We start from the raw sequence: 20,000 nt of genomic DNA on the forward strand, positions 1-20,000 counted from the left end.
ATAGGCTTCATTGTGTTTGCCCTAACTTACATTTTGGGGGGTTTTCACTAGAAATATGCTTTCCATAAAGCTACAGTGCAATATGGATGATGTAAACTCTAAATCTATTATAAAATAAAAAATAATTATATTTCGATGTTCTTCTTGGACCTTTATGGAACCTAATCAGTCTGAATTTTGAAAACTATTAATACCTTAAAATATACGAAGCTGTCCTGCCTAACCTCAAGAAATCTAGGTTCTTATATGCAGATTTTCACTGGATATTATAATTATTCTTTTTCATGTGAGCAGTATAAGGTACTCAATGGTTCTTCCTTGTCGTTACCCATAAAGAAATTGACTATGCTCTATTTGAGTATTAATGTTAACTGTTAGTATATACCACACAAGTGGATAGTACTTTTTGGGCACGCTGATTGGCTAGCTCGGAGGTCATTAGTGAAGTACTCTTCACCTTCGAGGAGCCAAAGAAAAACAGAATGGCTTTCGCCTGTATATTGGCACAAATAAAGTTACTCTTTGGTCCGCTAGTTATTCAGCTTGTGTGGTATATACTAAAACAATTATTCACCTCAGTGTCAGTGAAAAAGATCTACGATCCCTCCCCAACTCTAAAAAAGCTAGCAAACTCTACATTTTAGCGACATACAGGCATTCTGTTACAGTCACTTTTTAGAAAGACAATCACGGCTCTCAGGGAAAAGGGTTTTCCAACCTAGAGCTCAACCTCTTTCGCCTTAAAAAACAAAACAAAAAGAAGTTAACTGCAGTAAGGAGGATGACAACATTACAACCATACCTCCACTTCTGTGAATAATTGTCAACTGCTGCTTTATTTTAGGGACACCCATTGCTGCACTTACTGGGACAGCTGACCATAGCACACAGGCCACCATAAAAAATTTACTTTGCCTTCAACCAGAGGCTCTTACTGTCCTTGTGAGCCCCAACAGAGAAAATTTGCGATTTTCAGTCAAGAAAGTGAAAAAGGGCGAAATGTTCCAGCAGCTGCAATGGCTAGTAGATTTGGTGTTGAATAAAGGTACACAGTGTCCCAAAACCATAATCTTCTGCAACACCTTAAATGAAATTGCCAGTGTTGTTAATTACCTGATGATGAAGCTTGGCAATGCAATTTACTCTGGAGACAAGGAAAACAAAAACTGTCTGATTGGGATCTACCATTCAAATTCCTGGCCAGCGAGTAAAGAAAGATTGGTGGCATCATTTAAAGAAAATGGAGTGAAGCGTATTGTGGTGGCTACAAGTGCCCTTAGCATGGGTATAAACTTTCCCGACATACGTTATGTTATTAACTGGGGTCCAGCAAGGACCATCCTAGATCAGCTGCAGCAAGCAGGGAGAGCTGGGAGGGATGGTTTGCAATCCCACATTGTGGTCTTTTATCATGGGCAGCAACTTGGCCCCTGTGAAAAACAGGTCAAGGAGTTTGTTCGTGCTCAAGGTTGCTACAGGGTATCTGCATTCCAATCTCTGGACAATTCGATTGTGCCACAGCAACCACTTCATGGGTGCTGCAGCTACTGCAGCTCAAATTGTCAATGTGGTGGTACTAAATGTGATGGTGAAATTTTGCCATTTGAAATAGCTAGTGAAAGTTGTGAAGTGGAGAAACATCCTCACAAGAGGTTAGTTACCTCAGATGACAAACATGATGTAAAGGTTGCATTGATGGAAGTTCTAAGTCAATCAATTGAACTGTGTTCAATAGACAGCACTTCTACACATGGCTTTTCACCTCAACTTGTGGATGACATTTCCAACAATTGTGCCATAATTTTTTCTGTTAAAGACATAACAGAAAACTTTCCTGTTTTTTCTCTGAAGGACGCAATAAAGATTTTAGAGGTGCTGCAAGAGATTTTCTTTGACATTCCCAACTTTGAGGACACCATTGCTTTCTTCAACAACAAGGAGCAATTCCCAACTTTATTGCCTTTAGATGTAAATAATTTGGACTTTGACATTGATTTTTCAGACTCTTCTTCTGACAGTGGCAGTGACCAATACAATTAATCTGCTAAGTTATTTTTGCAATATAATAATAATAATAATAATAATAATAATAATAATAATAATAATCTTAATCAGGTGTATGTGTATGAGTAACAGTATTTATTAGAAAGCCCTTATTCTCATTTATATTACATGTACATCTCAGTTCAGTTCTTTAAATTGTATCATGTAAAATGAATTATGTATGTAATAACATGGGTTACAAATTATTCGTTAAATTTGGCGTAAAATTTCAGCGTTAATTTATAATTTCACATGTGAAATTACATTATTGCCATGGCAACTTTTCATATAGTGCTAAAATGGCATCCAGGTTTGAAAATTAAGGAGTAAATTGGCACCCATGTTATTAATAGCTAATCAAATGGTAAACCCATGAAATTAGGCAATACCTTCACTTGCATTTTGTCCAAACTCAAATAATTTCCCTTGCCTAGAGGCTCAGGAAATAATTTGATTTTGGACAAAACATGTGTGAAATTATTCCCTAATTTCTCGCGTCACCATTTGGTTACCCATACTAAGGTTCATGTAAAAAGAATTGGTGTTTCAGTCAGCTGTCTCTATGGGGTTTCCCTGTCAACAACAGTTCACCTGTAATAAGTACACCATATACCTCTCCACCATGAATGCACTGAAATTATAGTATACAGATGGATCCTTCATAATCTTGAACTTATGGCACGTAAAACACAGGCAGAACAATACAAGGTTAAGAAAAAGTTGGTTTTCAATTTTCCCTGTAGCATAACCCTCATTTTTTTAATTTCACAGTTACTGCAGCTGTTACACTGTCACTACAAAATGGACTAGTCTTTTTCTTGATAAATTGATCCCCAGAGCTGAAGATGCTCTTTCATCCACTTATGAAGGTCTCGGAAATCAAGCTTCTTTAAGAGATTTCTTTCAAATTTAGGAAATGATGGATATCCCTCTCTACCTTCCTGCTTATGGAAGGCCTCAACCTCCATCAAGTCACTTGTTATCTGCTCAACTGCTTCCACTTCCTTAGGGCATGCCCTGTGGCTGGTCCGCTTATCTTTATTGCAGTCACGATCAACAGAGGTCTGTATTAACCTCATGGACTCCAGGCAGCCTGCAGTGCGTTCAGCATTATTTTCATCTAAATTTGGTCCCAGTGCAACCCAGGTAACCTTGAGATCTTTGTTTTGAAATTCTTTTTCAAGATCTAAGGGTATATTCTTCCCCTTACCTCCACTCCTATTGAAAAATCGGTTCCACTTAAGTCTAAAAGCTTGGAACTTGGAAAGGATTGCAATGCACTTAACTAAGTAAAGAAGCACAATGTAGGCACATTTGAAATGGCCATTACATTTGTAGATTAAAAGAGCTAATTTATAGAGGTTAAACAACCTGTGGCCATCTCCTTCTTTGATAGCATCACTGAACTCAAACAATATGAAACCAAAAGCAAGTTTTGCACTGTGATAATTAAATAAAAAATCTTCATTTGAATCTTTGGGTGGTCCATCACTGGCTTCATCCTCAAAGGCTTTTTGATGCTGCTGAAGTTCATGCCTATAAAAAAAATTCAAATCATTGTTCATTCAATTATCTCAGTAAACAGAGTCTCTAAGGAAGTTCTGCTATCACCTTGCTATGAAATCAATGGTATAAGCAAAACCACTGCTGATATTTACTTTGCAGCATGAGATTGACCTTTGGTAATCACTTTCCCAATTTTTACAGCGTTTTCCTTCTGTTTTGATACTGCCAAGAACATTTTATCCCGATCACTTACATAGTTGAAATATTTAAGCCAAGGAAATAAAAATTCCAACGTGAATTGAACTGTTTGATTGAAGGGCTGAAAATGTTTGCCTGACAGAATGGAAGAAATCATGTAACAAATGGAACTAATTTATACATTTCTGAAACAATATTTTAGTATTTTTAAATCAAAGATGGGTACAATCTTCGTCAAGATACCTCTTTCTGGTTTGCTTTGTCTTGAAAACCTCTCCACATCTTATGCGGCAAAAGAAATAGCCGAGTTGATCTCTATCATCATGACCACTATCAAAGGACAAATTGTGAGATGAAACTTCATGCCTGTGGACAAATGCATTAATGCATGTGTTACGAATCACAAATTGTTATTGATAAAAATCAATTTCTGAATTACGGTGCAGGACTCCTTGAGGTCTCCTCTACAATTAGCATTAAAGGTCTTTCGGAGCAATATGAAACAAGGATTCCAGTGGTCTAAAATTAATAATGAGGCACTTTGTGATATTTAACACAAGTAAAGTTAGTACATGCCCTGCAACTATAGTGTAAAAAATTGATATTAGTTTACTAATAGTACGTCCTGGAAAATAGCTGTGAAACATGACATATCAGCTACTTGTTTTTCCCATCTTGAGTTAAGTATTGTACTGTAAAGTCTGTAAAATGTATAAGAAGAACACTTTAGTACCTTACGCGTCCAGAGTGATAGCCGTATGTTCTATCACAATTTTCAAAGCGGCACTTAAAAGGAGCTTCCCGCATTGCGTTATCAAGCTGTTGGGTTTGGTCCACTAGAGCATTGATTTCTCTAATGTCAAACACAAACTTCTTGACAAGTTGCTGACAAATCTCTATCAGCCACTTTCCCCTGCTTGCCTTCAGTTCCGACGTGTGTGGTAGGTTGATTTGGGGTGTATCTAAAAAAAGCAATAGCAGCTCATACGTTCACAATGAAGATATTCAAGAAAATACCCATAGCCCAATATGGTGGCATCAGTGTTTTATCCACTTCTTACTTCAATTCCCATAAAGCTGTCTCAAATTTATCTTGGAATTCAAACATGTAACCTGTGTTGACATTTATAACTACATTAATATTTACCACTGTCGATTTTTTAGGGTTCAAATATAGAAAACAACTTTGTCTAATTTAAAAACCTAGTATCAAGTCATGAGTGGATGGGACACGAGGAACAAAAATGGATCTCACACGTTCTGTGTCCTCATCTACAGTCATTATCTGCACAATGTTTTATCACAGAGATGTCAAACCTTTAATAGTTTTCATCCCTGTCATCTCCATGAAAGCTGCACACACATGGGCTTCAAACTCTCTCGCGTGGAACTCACTGTATTCATTATAGTGGTTCTCTACACCTTTAGCGGCATTGGTTTTTCCCGTTCGGTTCATGCTGGCTCGTGTCGTTCCTTTCTCAGCAACAGAAGAATGGTCAACAAATGTATTAAATTCAGTCTGCAGTACAAACAATGTAACAAGTCATTAGACTTCATAAATGTACATCATACAAAAGAACAAAACTAGCCTAAATGATTTCCCTTTCAAGACCAGGAGCACAGTCAAGACCCATTCCACTTGATATTATCTCATTACTGGTTCAAATAGCTACGTACTAACTAATTAATTAATTAGTTGTAAAAATATGTTCTATTAATATTCTAAATATTTTCAATTTGCAGTCATGCTTTTTTGTTACTTTTTGCAATTGATAAAAAGCCACTCACCTTGTAGAGTGTCATTTTGGCATGCCAGTCAGCATGTTCATGACCAATGCCTTCCAGTCGTTCGTACTCATCTATTCCATCTCTGAAGGTCCATGCAGTATTTCTGGCTCTCTCCTCAAACAGTTGATCCCCATGGAGAGGGACACTTTCAAGAATGACCTTTTGGGTTTCTGTCTCAAGGCACGGAACAAATTTCTCTTGATTGTGTACAAGGAGCTGTGCCATGTCACCAGCAACATTGGGATTGAGAAATTCCATTGACAACATGCACTGAAAAATGAAAAGTTGATTTACAAGAAAGTTGATGTTTCTTCAAAACTAGAAAAAAAGCAAAAAATATATGTTTTTCAAACAAAAGTTCTACGAGGACTGATCCTTGCTACTCCCATAAGGGAGAGTGGGTGATGGGGTATAGAAGGCAGCGCCATTCATTCATTCAGATTTGTTGATGTGTGGAAGATTCAGTTGTACAAATTGACTACACCTTATACCCTTCGTTATTGAGGTACGGTGAAAATGGAAATAACAAAAAAAAACAAATATTTTGCCTAACAATATTAAATTAAAATGTTACCCAAAACATAATATAGCATGAACATACTCACAGTGTCAGATTTCTTGGACATTTCTTCGGAGTACTCATGGGGAATGTGACGAATTACCACATCACTCAAACATTTCAGAGAAGGTAGGTACTTTGTGATTATTCTACTTGCAAGAATAGCCCAATTTTGAAGAAAATTGGCTTGTACATCTTTATCTGGCAGTAACTCAATGAGTTGGACATCATCCACATCCTTTTGACTTATGTGCTTCTCAAGGGTGGGGTCTTGCACCCTATCTAGAATTGCATACTGGTGTGTCCAGTGAATTGAACGATTTGTGTGTTCCTTACTTTGTATTCTGGCATGTGTCTCATGATCAATGTTATCACCAACCAGTCTTTTAAAAGAAATAGAACATGTACATCATCAGGTTAAATGGTCTGTACCATTAATAGTGTGACAGCAGTGTTATTTACACATTCTAAATTATTTAATGGCAGTTATTTTATTTTTACAAATTTACCTTTTAAAAGTAATCATCACCATTTCACTTTATTATTACTACTATTATATGCAATTAAAATCTTATGTCTGCTGTGCAGGGCACAAGAACACCGGGCACAAAGCATAGCTTTTGAGTGAAAAATAATAAATCCTTAACATATACTTACTGTTTTATTATTATCACTACAATTATCATCATCATTATCATTATTATTATTATCATTATTATCATCATCATCAGCAGCACCATCAATGCATGATATAATTCCCCTAGTTACACACCTACTTACAGTTGGTCTAAGGAAATCCAAAATTAGAACAGCATCATTATTTAAGCTTACTTGTAAAATGGTAGTTTCGCAGTTTCCAAATTTGTAAGGACCTCTTGAAGACTTTTGTTGCTTGGGATAGCATCTCCTCTCTTTTCTTTCGCATCATTTATCAATTTTAGCATCTGTGCATACGTTTCAGGAGTAAAATAGTCATATTGTTTCAAGCTATTCTCCGACAAATCGACTTCCATTTCATAGTCCATGGCATCATTTGATTCGCCACTTGGAGGAATATTTTGCTTTCTTGCAACCTCGTTACATAGCAGAAGAGTTCCCCTGTTGTCTTCGATGCGTTTTTTCCATACTTTAACCTTTGCTTCCAGTTGCTCCCCCATTTTTCGTTGCATTGAAAGAACCATCTTAGGTGACATGCAAACACCAAGACGATTTAAGCGAATTAAGTCCTCAAATTTTGCGCCACTGTGGAATAAAATTGACGAAATTCTATATTGCGCAGCAGACGCTGTACTGTTTCTCGTGCGCGCAACAACAGAGCTTACAAGAGCGACTGAATTGGTTTTTGGGCCACACGCTTTGACGTCGTCTTCCTTCAGGCCGGTTGCTCCTAGAACGCAGTGATGCCACAGTGGGCAAAAAACTCGCACTTCTTGGACGAGCAGGTTGTTTGAAAAGGCTGCCAGCTCTTCCGGCTCTGTGGCTTGCAGAATCGTTCCTGCTTTAAAATAGTTTTTGAACTCTTCTGAAATGCCTTTGGCAAAGGAGACTTTCAATTCCTCTCTTAATTCTGCGTGTTTCAAAACTAGGTTGGAAGCCGTTTTCCATTCTTTTAAAGCCAGGCAACAGATTAGTTTTTTAATTGTCAGTTCAGAAGGTAAATGTACTTTTACCTTACCGTCATTCAAACTAACAACCTTGACTTGAAGTTCCTCTGCTGCGGGCAAATCATCAATATTCAGCTTCGATAACATCTCGTCCTGAACACTAGTTTGTCGAGACACTGCATCCTTTCCAAAGCTTAGAGATTTCCTGGACGAAATACTTTTCTCGGGTGATTTAACACGTTGGGACTTCAAGCTTGGAGATCTGTTGTTTTGATCTGGGGTACGCTCGCAAAATAATCTCTTTCCCGCGTCTTTGCTCTTTGCTGGCACCTTTTCGTCTTCCCTCGAGGGATTTTCTTCAGGTTTCCTGGTTTCTTTGTCTATCAAAGCATGTAGACTGCCCAAATTGCGGATTTTTCTTCCACAAGGATTGCAAACGCGATGTGAGTAGGTCTCGCTTCGATCGAGAGGAATTCCAACACTTTCCAAGATATTGGCTAACACAACACCACGGCAATCTTTTCTGTTGGAAGGCTTGAACAAGTTTTCTGTGGACATATATCCCTGTTGATTCTTTGTAAAATTTCCGAACTTCGTTTTAAACGAGCAATGACAAACGCGGCAATTATTCGAAGCCATATCATTTTTCTGCGTTGGAAAGGAAAGCGCGAATTGTTTGCTTTTCGCGAGCTGTCAAAAATGGTATACCGGAAGTTAATGATCATTTACTCTAATGTGACAGTTGGTGTCCCAAGTGAATGCGGTCTGTCTGGGGGCGTTCGGTAAAATGTCTGGGTCTGATTGCAGGCGTTTCCTTCCGTCGCCTCACCCCCTCCCCCTTTATTTTTTGCAATCTCTCGTAATTTTCGTCTCGTCCACTTCGCGAGCGTTTGGCAAAGGAAAGGAAAACGTCTGCTACACAGGCTACATTTTAGAGCAAGAATTCTTTTCAATTCACTGTATGGTATCGAGGCTTGGTAGGCTAATTTGCACTTCGACAAAATAATTATAAACTGGCCGCCATTTATGAATAAGGTCTATAGGACCGGATTTTTTTTCTTTCCTTTTTAAACAAGCCGGTGTAACTTTGACGTGTTAACTTATTCACGAAGTGTTTTGTTTGTTTGTTTGGTCTTTTTTACTCCCACTCAAGAAATTTATCAGTTGAACACTCGTTCCTCATCCATCCTGTAACTTCTATATTAAGTACTCTCAACTAAATCACAGTGAGAACTCTTTCAATTGCCAAAACTTTTATCAGACTACCAGGAACTTCCGAAAACAAGACAGTGGTGTTGATATAGATACGGTAACCAATGAAATCAAAATAATCTAATTTATTGTTGTCTTCAAATGCTTGTGGCCTGCGCAAGCCATTGCATCTTAATGTGAAAAATTTAATTTAATAGGCCATTTCCGAGTTCATGTCTGCCTCCTCTTCAAACCGAGTCTACGTGCAAAGTTTTTGTGATGTTAATTCTACTTTACATATGAAAATTAATTTTCATAAGAAAAACTTCGCACTTAGACTCGCTCTGAAGAGGAGGCAGCCGTGAACTCGGAAATGGCCTATTCAATTGATAATTATTTTGTAACATTTTTCGTCTTGGAATTGTAACAGCGTAAGTGATACGTCTTAGGTTTGCTATTTGCAAGTAGGGTGTGTCTGTAACTCATTTTAGCTGAAGTACAAAAGACTGCACGTTGTTGTTAACCAGACTGTCTGTACGGAGTGAAAGTATAGACGAATTTCTGGGTGTAAATTATGAGGAAAATGGGACAAGTCTATTGGCTTGAGGTCACTATTTTATAAAGACTACTTTGTTTTTTTTAAGGTCAATATAATTGAGGAAAATTACATTTAGAAACCGTGTGGATATGTTTCGTTCGTGTTTGTTACGGAATAGAATATTAAAGATAAAACTGATGGATTGTTGATAATAATTCATCAGCAAGAGGGTGCAGTTTACTCTAGCCGGCAATTGAAGCAAACGTGGGACGTTTCACAAAATACCAAGTTGGGTTGGAAATACTGACAAGTTAAAGGAAATAAATGCGTGTGAGGTGTCCGCAACAAAGACGCCCATTCACTACTTGCAAAATCCCATAATACACCTCTATTACTCCCCCCCCCCCCCCCCCAAAAAAAAAAAAAAAAAAAACTTTTGCATAACCATTGTTTGCGATTTCTCTTGGGACATGAAAGTCGAAAACAATGCCTATGCAGAATTTTGGGGGGTAAAGAGGTGTATTACGGGATTTGTGCAATACCCTTCCGTTGTTATTTAAAAGAGGATATTGTGTGAACCCAAGCCTTAAGTGCAGGAGTTGGGACACTTCGCAGTTTTTTTAATGCATTGTTAAATTGAAACTAAATTAAATTTGCCGGAAATCAAGTTTAGCATAGAGAGGTGCGTGTCAAATGTGAAATTAAAATGTAGAGTCGGTGAGAAGTTAATGTTCCTAACCCATGACAGCAAGGTGTAACAGACAACAGTTTGTGGGGTAATAAGGTAGGAAATGAAGCACTCCATTAGCAGTCATGAAAAGGTAGGTTAACTAAGTTGTTCGGCAAAGAGAGGTAGCGATCCTCTCCAAGGGGTTACAATCCCCAAGGCCATGACTACAAGTTGGCAATGCGAGATTACAATCCTCGCCAAGGGGTTACAATCCCCACGGCTGCATAGGCATTGTTTTCGACTTTTCGCCAAGGGGTTACAATCCCCACGGCCACAATCCTCTTACTTGAGAGGTCCTTACCTATCTAGGGTTGCACCCCTGGCCCCAGTTGTTCAAACGATGGATAGCGCTATCCGCCGGATAAATCACTAACCACTGGATAACTCAATTGGTTTTGCTAGTGTTTATCCGCTGGATAGTGATTTATCCGGTGGATAGCGCTATCCATCGTTTGAACAACTGGGGTCTGGTTTCTATGGTAACCGTGCGCGATCAGAAGGCACACAACCTTAGTTCAGTGAGTCTATGGGGCAAAGGGTGACCCGCATGGGAACACTTCATCCCCACCCATATTTTATTTTACAATACTGACTGGATAGTTATTTGACAAAGCAAAAAGGGCCAGTTAACCTTTCAAATTAAAGAGAGAGTTTTTAACATGCAAATATTGCATGAGTCCACCGTCGGCGCACCGTCGGCGTCCTGGGAGAGTACTCTCTAGAGAGTAAAGGAACTTCCGACGTTAAATAAGGTGTACCTTTACCTTACCTTTAGGGAATAAACTCGTACAAATGCTGTTTATTCTCCAGAGCCTCGAGATGATGCTTTTTATTTAGGTTTGGGAATGGGAATGTGTGTACAGAAAAAGGACCTCAGGATTGTCTTGTTTTTTCCTTTTGATGAATTTAGTCGCGTTGCAGTTATATGACCCCAGAAGTATTTTGATTTAAACTCAAAAATAAACTCCATAGGTTAAAAGAAAGAGTAAATGTCATACGTAGTGAACGTTGTGGTGTTGCAGAAATGTTGACTGTGTCAATCGACTACAGCGTGCGTCAGTGCAGTTCAAAGACCTATCTATCTATTCTTCCTCAGGTGATTGCTGTTGCAGCATACTATTAGTATTACGTAGTGTTTCGAAGACTTTTGGGAAGTTCGCGCAATTGCTAAGCCGATCTTTGCCAGCGAAACTGAAAACATAACCGCCAGGCCTAGGAGGTAATGTTCGACGAGATCCCACCAGATTGTTGGCAGTTTCGCCGTATGAAAATTTGGCTTTTCCGAATCCATCTCCCTTAGACTGTTTTCGACACGTCTAGCTCGAAGGAAATCTCCTTGATCTGTCTCGTGATCGTTCCCAGCGGTTCATCGCATGCAACTAGACATTGCAATTATCTAACATTTTCTGGAATTAACTAGACGTTGCAATTATCGCCTGTTGACAGCTCATTGAGTTGTTTGTTTATTTTATTTGATTTTCATTTTATTTTGATTGGCCCTACCGCACTTGTTCAAAATATCTCAGGTCCTCATTGGTCCGGCCTTCGCAGCGGTGACATGACAAGTTACTTTCTAAGGTTAAACTGTGGTGTCGTGCCGGTGGGAAACACTCTTTTCTTAGAATATAGTCGAACGTGTCGTTGCTGATGCGCTAGTCGGTCCATTTACTAGAACAGCTAACAGTGAAGTGAAATTATTTCCAAGGCACTTGATTTCGGAATATAATAAAGGAGAATTTGTGATAAAGGCCAGTGCAGACGATCTTCTCAGAAGATTAGAAGTGCTGTTTGATTGTTACGACGATCAAGATCCGCTGTGTAACAGCGCAGTGCAGAATACAAGGTCAGTGTGGCTCCCTTGTTGCATTAGTTTTTTTAAAATTGTCAATGGTATTTGCTATGGTTGCAGGCACTGGTGGAATAGGTGTAATCTAGACGACGTAGACTGTGCCATAGAGCTCGAGGGCAGTTTCTTTCAATGCTCTCGAACCATAGAAAGTTACTTTTACATAGCCACTTAACTTTATTTGTTTTGTTTTATAACTGTGCACATATTTCTTGCTTTAAGATCTTTATACTTGGCCTATTTTAAACATTATCTGTTAAAGACGACACCACGCTTTGTCAAAACCAACTGGGAAATCAATATGGAAACAGGAAGAGCCTTGAACTAAGTTAGCAATAAGTTCATAGCCGTACGGAGTGCGTCTATTGGCTTAGGTATGCTAGCAGCAACGTAAAGCACGTTTTGATAAGACGTGCTCGACATACAAATTTGATATAGCTCCACCAAGGGCTCTTCAAGCTTTCCTTATGCCTTGATAATTCGATCTTTGCATAACTTAGACCATTAATCGATCGTTTAATAACGAGTTCTGCTTCGATAGGCATATCACGTGTTTAATACTTTCCTTTATAACGGGGCGGGGGAGATTTGAATAATCACTGGGTAAGCAAGAGTGGATTTGTTACTGTGGTTGAAACGTTTTATTTTTACTGTTGCTGTGAAGTGAAAATTTCTGTAGTTTTTTTTCCATAATTAGCCGTGGTACATATTCTTAGACACCTAACATAGGCCTCAACAGAGCTTGAATAAGGGACGAAAACAGTCCAGATATGCTTCATATGGTAGGTTACGCTCAGTGTGTTTATATTTTGGTTCCAAACGTTTTGCTATTTTTAGTAAATCGAGTCAAGTAAGAACTCGAACTTACAATTATAACATTCCCGATTAATCCCACGAAACCGGTGGGAAAGGGCCAGATATAATTTCCAAAGCAGGCCCTTCGGAATTTGTGGCACTGAAAAGGAAAAACCCAAGCCATGAGACATCAACCCATCCTACGAGGCCCCTGGTAGGTCAACTCTTGACATATGAGTAATGTCAGCCTAGAATGACTCACCATTTGTTGTACGAAGCTTAGACAAACCCTCCTCTAAGATGGCGTTTAAAGCTGACTGGAAAAGGAGCTGGAAGTGGTCTGTCAAAGACTCCATTAATAAATCTGCTTATAATAGAAAAGTTTTGCTTATATCACGGGCACCCAACGTCAATTTTCGGAAAATATCTGTTCGGAAGACGATTTGAGATCTAGAATTTTCGGAACATTTGTTTTCTTGTTTTCCTGCCTGTCCTAGGATTTTCGAACATCTAAAAAATGGTATAATTGCCCAATTTTGACGGATTTTTACCTAAAAAGGTCACCTTTTTTTCTGGCTGAAGATGATTTTCGAAAAGGTAACTTTTGATCCCTATAATTTTCGGATCACTAGACTTTCAGTTAGGAAATCCGAACACATGAAAAATTTTTAGGGGATAAAAATATGCCTATATCTACATTTAAATACAGTAACTAAAATACGTTTAACAATGCTATGTTTAAGTGGTTTTGAACTATATTCTCGTTGCATGGGTGCCCCTGTTATATGGGCATTCTAGATCGCTTTATTGCACTTTAGCACTTTTTCTTCCCCTTTTTTTTAAACTTTAGCACTTTTTAACAATGAGAGTTTTATCACTTTGTCAACGCACTATTCTTTGTTACATCCCCACCAAATCAACGTTTCAGAGAAGTTAGAAGCACGTGTAGAAACCTTGTATAGACACGGTTACTCCCCTTGATATCTAGTCCTCATACAAATCCTTTCTACTTGTTACATCCAAGAAAACCTTTTCATTGTTTAAAGGATTTGACCATGAACTTGTTAACACATTTTGATTTGCTGTTTTCATTTCTAGCCAGACTGTTTGTGTGAAACTTGACGAAACGTTGTGTTTACGAAAAAGAGGTCACTTGGCTCTCACCTGCGATGGCGGTTAGCATTTCGCATTTCCTTCAATTCTTTTAGGATTTTAAATAGCTACGGCCATGAGGACGCCAGTCATTCGATAATCACTTGACTCTTTCAATTAAATGTGTTAAGAATGCTGTGAAGTAAACTTAGATGCATTCTAACCATTTCTGGAGTTCGCCACATCCCTTTAATTGAAGAGATGTAGCGGTGCCCGCGCTTCAAAAGCTACTCCGCGGGCCCCGTCATTGTTCTCGCAGTTTTCGAACGATGGGTAATCAATAGTTCCAGCTCCAAAACGGGCACACCCTTTTTAAATTTCAATTTTCATTTTTAAATAAGAACGTCTCATTTGAGCGCCTTTGAACGTTCTCACTTATTACTAGTGGTAGCTATCGCTAAGTGCCAACGAGACAGTGAATACAATACATAGTTTGCAGATTTGTATCCGAGTGCCATTTTTGGAAACCCAACAGGTGTTGTTTTTCAGCGCTATTTGAAATGGGTGCTTAGACTTAAACACCGTTTAAAAGCGCTATTTGTAGACAGTCTGCAGTTGCCACATCCCTTAGAAGTGATCAGCTTTATTATTACCGGTATTTTTTGGGGACATGTGATATTGTGTGTTAGTATCTGGATGTAAAGCTTCTATCTTTTATTGGTAAGTAGTATTTTTTTGTTTGGAATATGACTGAGCCGATTATGAATTATTTTTTTCCGAAGAAACTGAAACTTTTCACTACATTTATTTGTTGATTAACAGTTCAAATTGGAAGAGGGTAGAGTGCTGGGAATTGGTTCAGTAAAAGATTGTTGGGAAGTTTGGGCAGAAAATTGGTTACAGAAAATGCTGAGGTTAGCCAAGAAGATGCCTTCTTGTTGTACTACAGCACACACCACTATCATCTATGGAGGAGGAGTTGGAGGAAACCCAAGATAAAAGAAAAGGTTGGTGCCGTGAAAAAAATCCCTTTGAGGCATGTTTCTGTAAACATTTGCAATGCAGTCAAACATCTGAAAGTCTGAACGACTTTGAAGCTGATTTTTGCTTTTATACAATTAAAGCATTGTACATTAATTTACAAAAAACTCACATAAATTACACTTTAAGTAATGATCCGTGTAAGGTGGATAGCAATTTCTTTTCTTATGCGGCAATGGTGCTTTCCCCACATAGGAATGTTATCATTTTTACACAGAGAATGCATAAACCTACAGGAAGGCCATTAACGCAATAAAATTCATTTACAGCCCACTTTGAAACGGTGTTTTTTGTTTTAAAAGATTTTGACCAATCACAAGAGTTGAAAACAAAAGCCAAGAAACGTTTACAAATTTACATGTTCCCCACATACGATTTCTGTGGTATTCAAACTGAGACCAGATTTTGTTTTATGGAAGATGGTTGGAAAGTAAGGATGTAATGTATTCATCTCAGCTCTCGAACTTTCAAATTTTAGCCGTTATCATGCCGTTCGAAAACATGACAGACCGCGCGAAATCCTTGTCCGACCTCAAAGAGGAATTACGTTCTGGCTTTTCTTCGCTGAAGAGGGAATTAGTAGACGAAAACAACTTGGCGATCAAGAAGTTAAAGTCAGCAGCTTCATCGGCGCCTAAATTTACGAAGAAAGGGAACGAAAAGCAGTTCGAAGTTAATTCACAAGTGCTTGATCACGTTCAGTCGGCCTCCTCGTTCCTTGCAGCTACACCGCCTCAGGTGAATAAAGCCCTCGAAGAATTAAAAGAAGGTGAGAATAAGCTTGCCCACAGGAACAAGCTCATCCTTATTGCGGATTCTGCCGAAGAAGGTTGGGAAGTAGTTAACGAATATCAACGCAGAGATCTTGCCGACGATAGCGATGACGACAAAAGAATAAGGCAGGCTGAAGCAAGAGCCTCTCAGAAACAAAGGCGCGCTCAATCCCAAAAGAAGAGACCCAATTTCTCTCAAGGATCGTCATTTCCACGGTTTTCCGGTGCTCCGCGAGCCAGTTCTCCCGTCCCTCTTCTGCAACCCTCAGTTTTTCCTACAGCGTTACAGAATCCGTACACTGGCAGCTGGCCCACAGCATCTCCTGGCTTGCGAGGGGGTTCCTGCTTCGCGTGTGGAACGTTTGGTCATTTTCGCAGTCAGTGCCCCGTCCTGAACTACCAGTCGTCAGCAAATCAGCCTAACAAGCGCGTGTGATAGCCTGTGAGCCCTCCCAATCCCTACAGAACAGAGATAAGTCATCCAGTTATTTTTCCGAACATTATAATTTTGATTTTTACGAATATGAACAGGGTGTTAGTTGTAATATTGTTGTGCCAGATAGATTGAGGAACCATATACAGTTTTGGCGTTCGATTGGTTCTAGTCAGTTTATTTTAGATGTCATTAACGAAGGGTATCGTAATCCTTTTCATTCTACGCCTCCACCTAGTTTTTCGAGGAACAACAACTCTGCCCTAGTTCATCCGAGCTTTGTTGAGGAGGCTATATCTGAGTTGCTTCTTACTTACCGGGTTTTCGAAACGGACGTTATTCCTCGTAACGTTAATCCCTTGTCCGTTTCTGTCCAGTCCTCAGGGAAGAAGCGTTTGATTTTGGATCTCAGATTCATTAATAAGCATATATGGAAACAGAGTATTAAGTTTGAAGTTCTTAGGGTTGCTCTGAATTATTTAGAAAAGGGTCATTTCATGTTTTCCTTTGACATTAAGAGTGGGTATCATCATGTCCCAATTTTTCCTCCTCACCAGTCCTTCCTGGGGTTATCCTGGTTTTACAAGGGTAAGACTAGATACTTTTGTTTCCGGGTCCTTCTCTTTGGGCTCTCTTCAGCCCCTTATAATTTCACTAAGCTTTTCAGGCCTCTCGTCGCCTCTTGGAGGCAGCAAGGCATCCATATTGTAGTTTAACTCGACGACGGTTTTGGGGGTAGTCCCTTCGTTTCGGGCTTCCTTGGATCATAGCACTAAGGTAAAGTCAGACCTGGTGCACTCTGGATTTGTTCCTAATTCGGTAAAATATATTTGGGTCCCCACTCTTGTTATTGATTGGCTGGGTTTCACCGTCGATCTCTTCCAGGGTTTGCTCTTTATCCCAGGGAAGAAAATCAAGCGTGTTTTGTCCGACATTAATTCTATTTTGGAAGCTAATTGTTCCTCTGCTAGGGAACTCTCTGCCCTTGCAGGCAGGATCAATTCGTTTAGCTTAGCTGTTGGTAACGCCACCACCCTCATGACAAAATTTCTTCATATGTCCATCGTCCTCCAGTCCAGCTGGGATTCCAAATTCCCTCTGCCCCCCTCTGTTAAGGAGGAAATTCTCTTTTGGAAAGAAAATGTGCGGTGTTTGAATGGAAGGCCAATTGGTCAGCAATTTTCCGGTTCGCGTATTATTGTTTATTCCGATGCGAGCGACGTCATTTGTCACCTCCCTTGGTCCCCTGACGAGACAGGCCGTAGTTCAACCTGGCGTGAGCTTCAGGCGGTCCATGTTTGCCTTTCTAGCTTTTCTAAAACATTATCTGGTTGCGCAGTCCAATGGTTTACTGATAACCGTAATATTTCATCTATCATTCGCAGCGGTAGCATGAAGCGTGATCTTCACCACCTCGCCTTGTCTATCTTTAAAATAGTCCTCAGGAATAGCATCGATTTGCAAGTAGATTGGATCCCCAGATCCTTCAATAATCACGCCGTTGCTATCAGTAGGATTATTGATGTTGATGATTGGGGTGTGTCCCTTGAATTTTTCAGTCACATTAATCACATTTGGGGTCCCTATACTGTGGACTGCTTTGCGAATTTTAATAACCGCAAGTTAACCAAGTTTTATTCCCGTTATTGGAACCCGCACGCCCAGGGCGTCGACGCTTTTTGTCAAGACTGGGGAAAGGAGAATAATTGATTGGTACCCCTGGTGTTCCTTGCTCCCCGGGTAATTAGGCATCTTGTAGAGTGCAAAGCTGAGGGAACCTTGATCGTTCCCAAGTGGGTTTCATCTCCATTTTGGCCCATGCTTTTCGGTCCTCAGTCCCTTTACAATCTTTATGTTAAGTGTGCGATTATCTTCACAGATGTTTCTGGGATTTTTGTCAGGGGCTCCACTGACTCTATTTTCGATGGGCCTAATTCAAATCCCACGTTCTAGCCGTCCGTCTGTCGGCTCGTTTAATCATGATATGTAATCGTATGATATGATATATTCTTTAGTCATTATCCGCTATATTTAGCTCTCTTTGTCATATTCCATGTTTCATTGTATCGTTCTGCATTAAACGCTTTAGCTATCATGTTCACAGTTAGTGGCCTGTCTCGTTCCCTGTTTATGTGCCTCGATGGCAATTATCTCTGTTTAGAGTTTTTCGGTTTACCTCACGTGAGGTCACGTGTGCCTCGGTGGCCGCGTATGGGCATAGCCTCGGTTACTACTACTGTTCGCTATGGGTGGCGTTCCCCATGTTCTGTGTCACCCCATCCCTCCGTATCATAATCCTTTCTTTTCCTCGCGGATGCCTATCATGTATCCTCTCCCTTTGTTTTTTCCCCAGACGTCTTTTCCAGCCCTATGTGGACCGAGCTCACTCATGTACAGGACCCTGATCTGCGCCGTTTGGCTGACAAGTTACCCGAAGTTGTCCTTGGTTCCATAGCAGATAATACTACACTCACCAATCTCAACAGCTTTAAACGATGGCGCTCCAGGGCCTCCAAGTTTCCCGAGATTACTGTGCTACACCCGCCTATGTTGCCTTGTACTTGCTTGGTGTCTTTCAAGCGTCCACTTCTCCATCCCCGGTCCAGTCAGCCTTGTACAGCATCCTCTGGGCGCACGATATTGCTGCTTTAGAGTCTCCAACTAGTCATACACTCCCACAGAAAGTCCTAGAGTCAGCCAGGCGGAGGCTGTCCCACCAGACATCCAAAAAATTACCTATCACAGGGGGGATTTTGCTCAAGTTTTTCCAGAGTCTTGACGGGTCATTGGTGGACACGAGGCTCATGGCCATGGCTCTCCTTGCCTTCGCAGGGTTCCTGAGATTTGAAGAATTATCCAATCTTAAGCTTAAAGATGTAGTTTCCCATGCCACATACTTTGAACTGTTTATCGAAGGTAGTAAGACTGATCAATATCGTGAAGGCGCCGTCGTTCCAATTGTTAAAACTGGTACCGACCTTTGTCCCTGGGCTAATCTTCTGAAGTACTTGTCTCAGGCACAGCTCTCTTTGCCCACATCTGCCAATGGCGGCGATGGTTTTCTTTTTGGTAATACTCAAACCAAGTCCGGAAGGCAGTTTATCCGCTCAGCTTCTAAACTCTCTTACTCTAGATGTAGAGAAGTTAGTGGACGTAGGACTATATCCTAAATGCTATTCCTGGCATAGCTTCAGGAGTGGCGGTGCCTCTTCCGCCGCTAATAATGGAATTTCGGATAGAATGTTCAAGCGGCACGGTAGATGGCGTTCAGAGAACGCTAAATATGGGTATGTCGAGGACTCCTTGGAAAGCCATTTAGCTGTTTCTATTTCTTTAGGCCTCTAGTTTTTCCCGTTATTTGTATTCTCAGCAGCTCACAGTTCGAGCTGCACACCCATCCTTGTGTACGAGTCATGAATATAAATAGGAAATGTATTTACATTCGGCGGAGCTGAACTGTAAGTGATAGCGACAAAGAATGTAAATATTTTCCTGTTGGCATGAAATGCGCGGGTGCCGCTATGGCACTGAATTAGTCTGATGTTATTTAGATATTATATATATAAGGTTCGTCAGGATGTAATGTATTCATCTCAGCTCTCGAACTTTCAAATTTTATTTTAGATCACATTGTATGTCTGGAAATCTTATATTACCTCTAGCCCCCAGAGGTTAGTGCGCCTGCATTTGGTTGGGGAATACGTTCCTATTTTCCCACTGGGTTTTTGGGTTTGCGTATCAGGCGGTTGCACATGCTTTAGCCTGAGTGGTTCTTACTTTATGTTTACCTTGTAACTAGTATCTTATCTGAGCTTTGTTACGATACTCGGACGGCATTAAACACTCAGGCTCACAGTTCGAGC

At 40.0% G+C, this 20,000-nt stretch overlaps 3 protein-coding genes across 3 annotated transcripts in view; 2 read left to right on the plus strand and 1 right to left on the minus strand.

The window, feature by feature from the left end:
- Positions 1-2,305, plus strand: part of LOC138013566 (ATP-dependent DNA helicase RecQ-like) — a 3,415-nt gene extending 1,110 nt beyond the window's left edge. Inside the window, exon 3 of the mRNA XM_068860673.1 lies at positions 845-2,305. Coding sequence (XP_068716774.1) covers positions 845-2,040 — 1,196 coding nt within the window. The 3' untranslated portion in view covers positions 2,041-2,305. The remainder of the gene's footprint in view (positions 1-844) is intronic.
- A 283-nt stretch (positions 2,306-2,588) lies between these two features.
- LOC138014154 (uncharacterized) lies at positions 2,589-8,337 on the minus strand. The gene is made up of 5 exons (XM_068861171.1): positions 6,926-8,337; positions 6,141-6,477; positions 5,536-5,805; positions 5,065-5,266; positions 2,589-4,709 (listed from the first exon to the last, which is right to left on the minus strand). The coding sequence occupies exons 1-5, from the start codon at positions 8,335-8,337 to the stop codon at positions 4,474-4,476; spliced, it is 2,457 nt and encodes an 818-aa protein (XP_068717272.1). The 3' UTR covers positions 2,589-4,473.
- Positions 8,338-18,632: 10,295 nt separating this feature from the next.
- On the plus strand, positions 18,633-19,307 carry LOC138014155 (uncharacterized). Its single transcript, XM_068861172.1, has one exon. It carries the CDS (start codon positions 18,633-18,635, stop codon positions 19,305-19,307), a length of 675 nt encoding a protein of 224 aa, XP_068717273.1.
- Positions 19,308-20,000: the final 693 nt, after the last annotated feature.

This window comes from Montipora capricornis, chromosome 8 (assembly GCF_036669925.1).
Source record: "Montipora capricornis isolate CH-2021 chromosome 8, ASM3666992v2, whole genome shotgun sequence".
NCBI lineage: Eukaryota > Metazoa > Cnidaria > Anthozoa > Scleractinia > Acroporidae > Montipora > Montipora capricornis.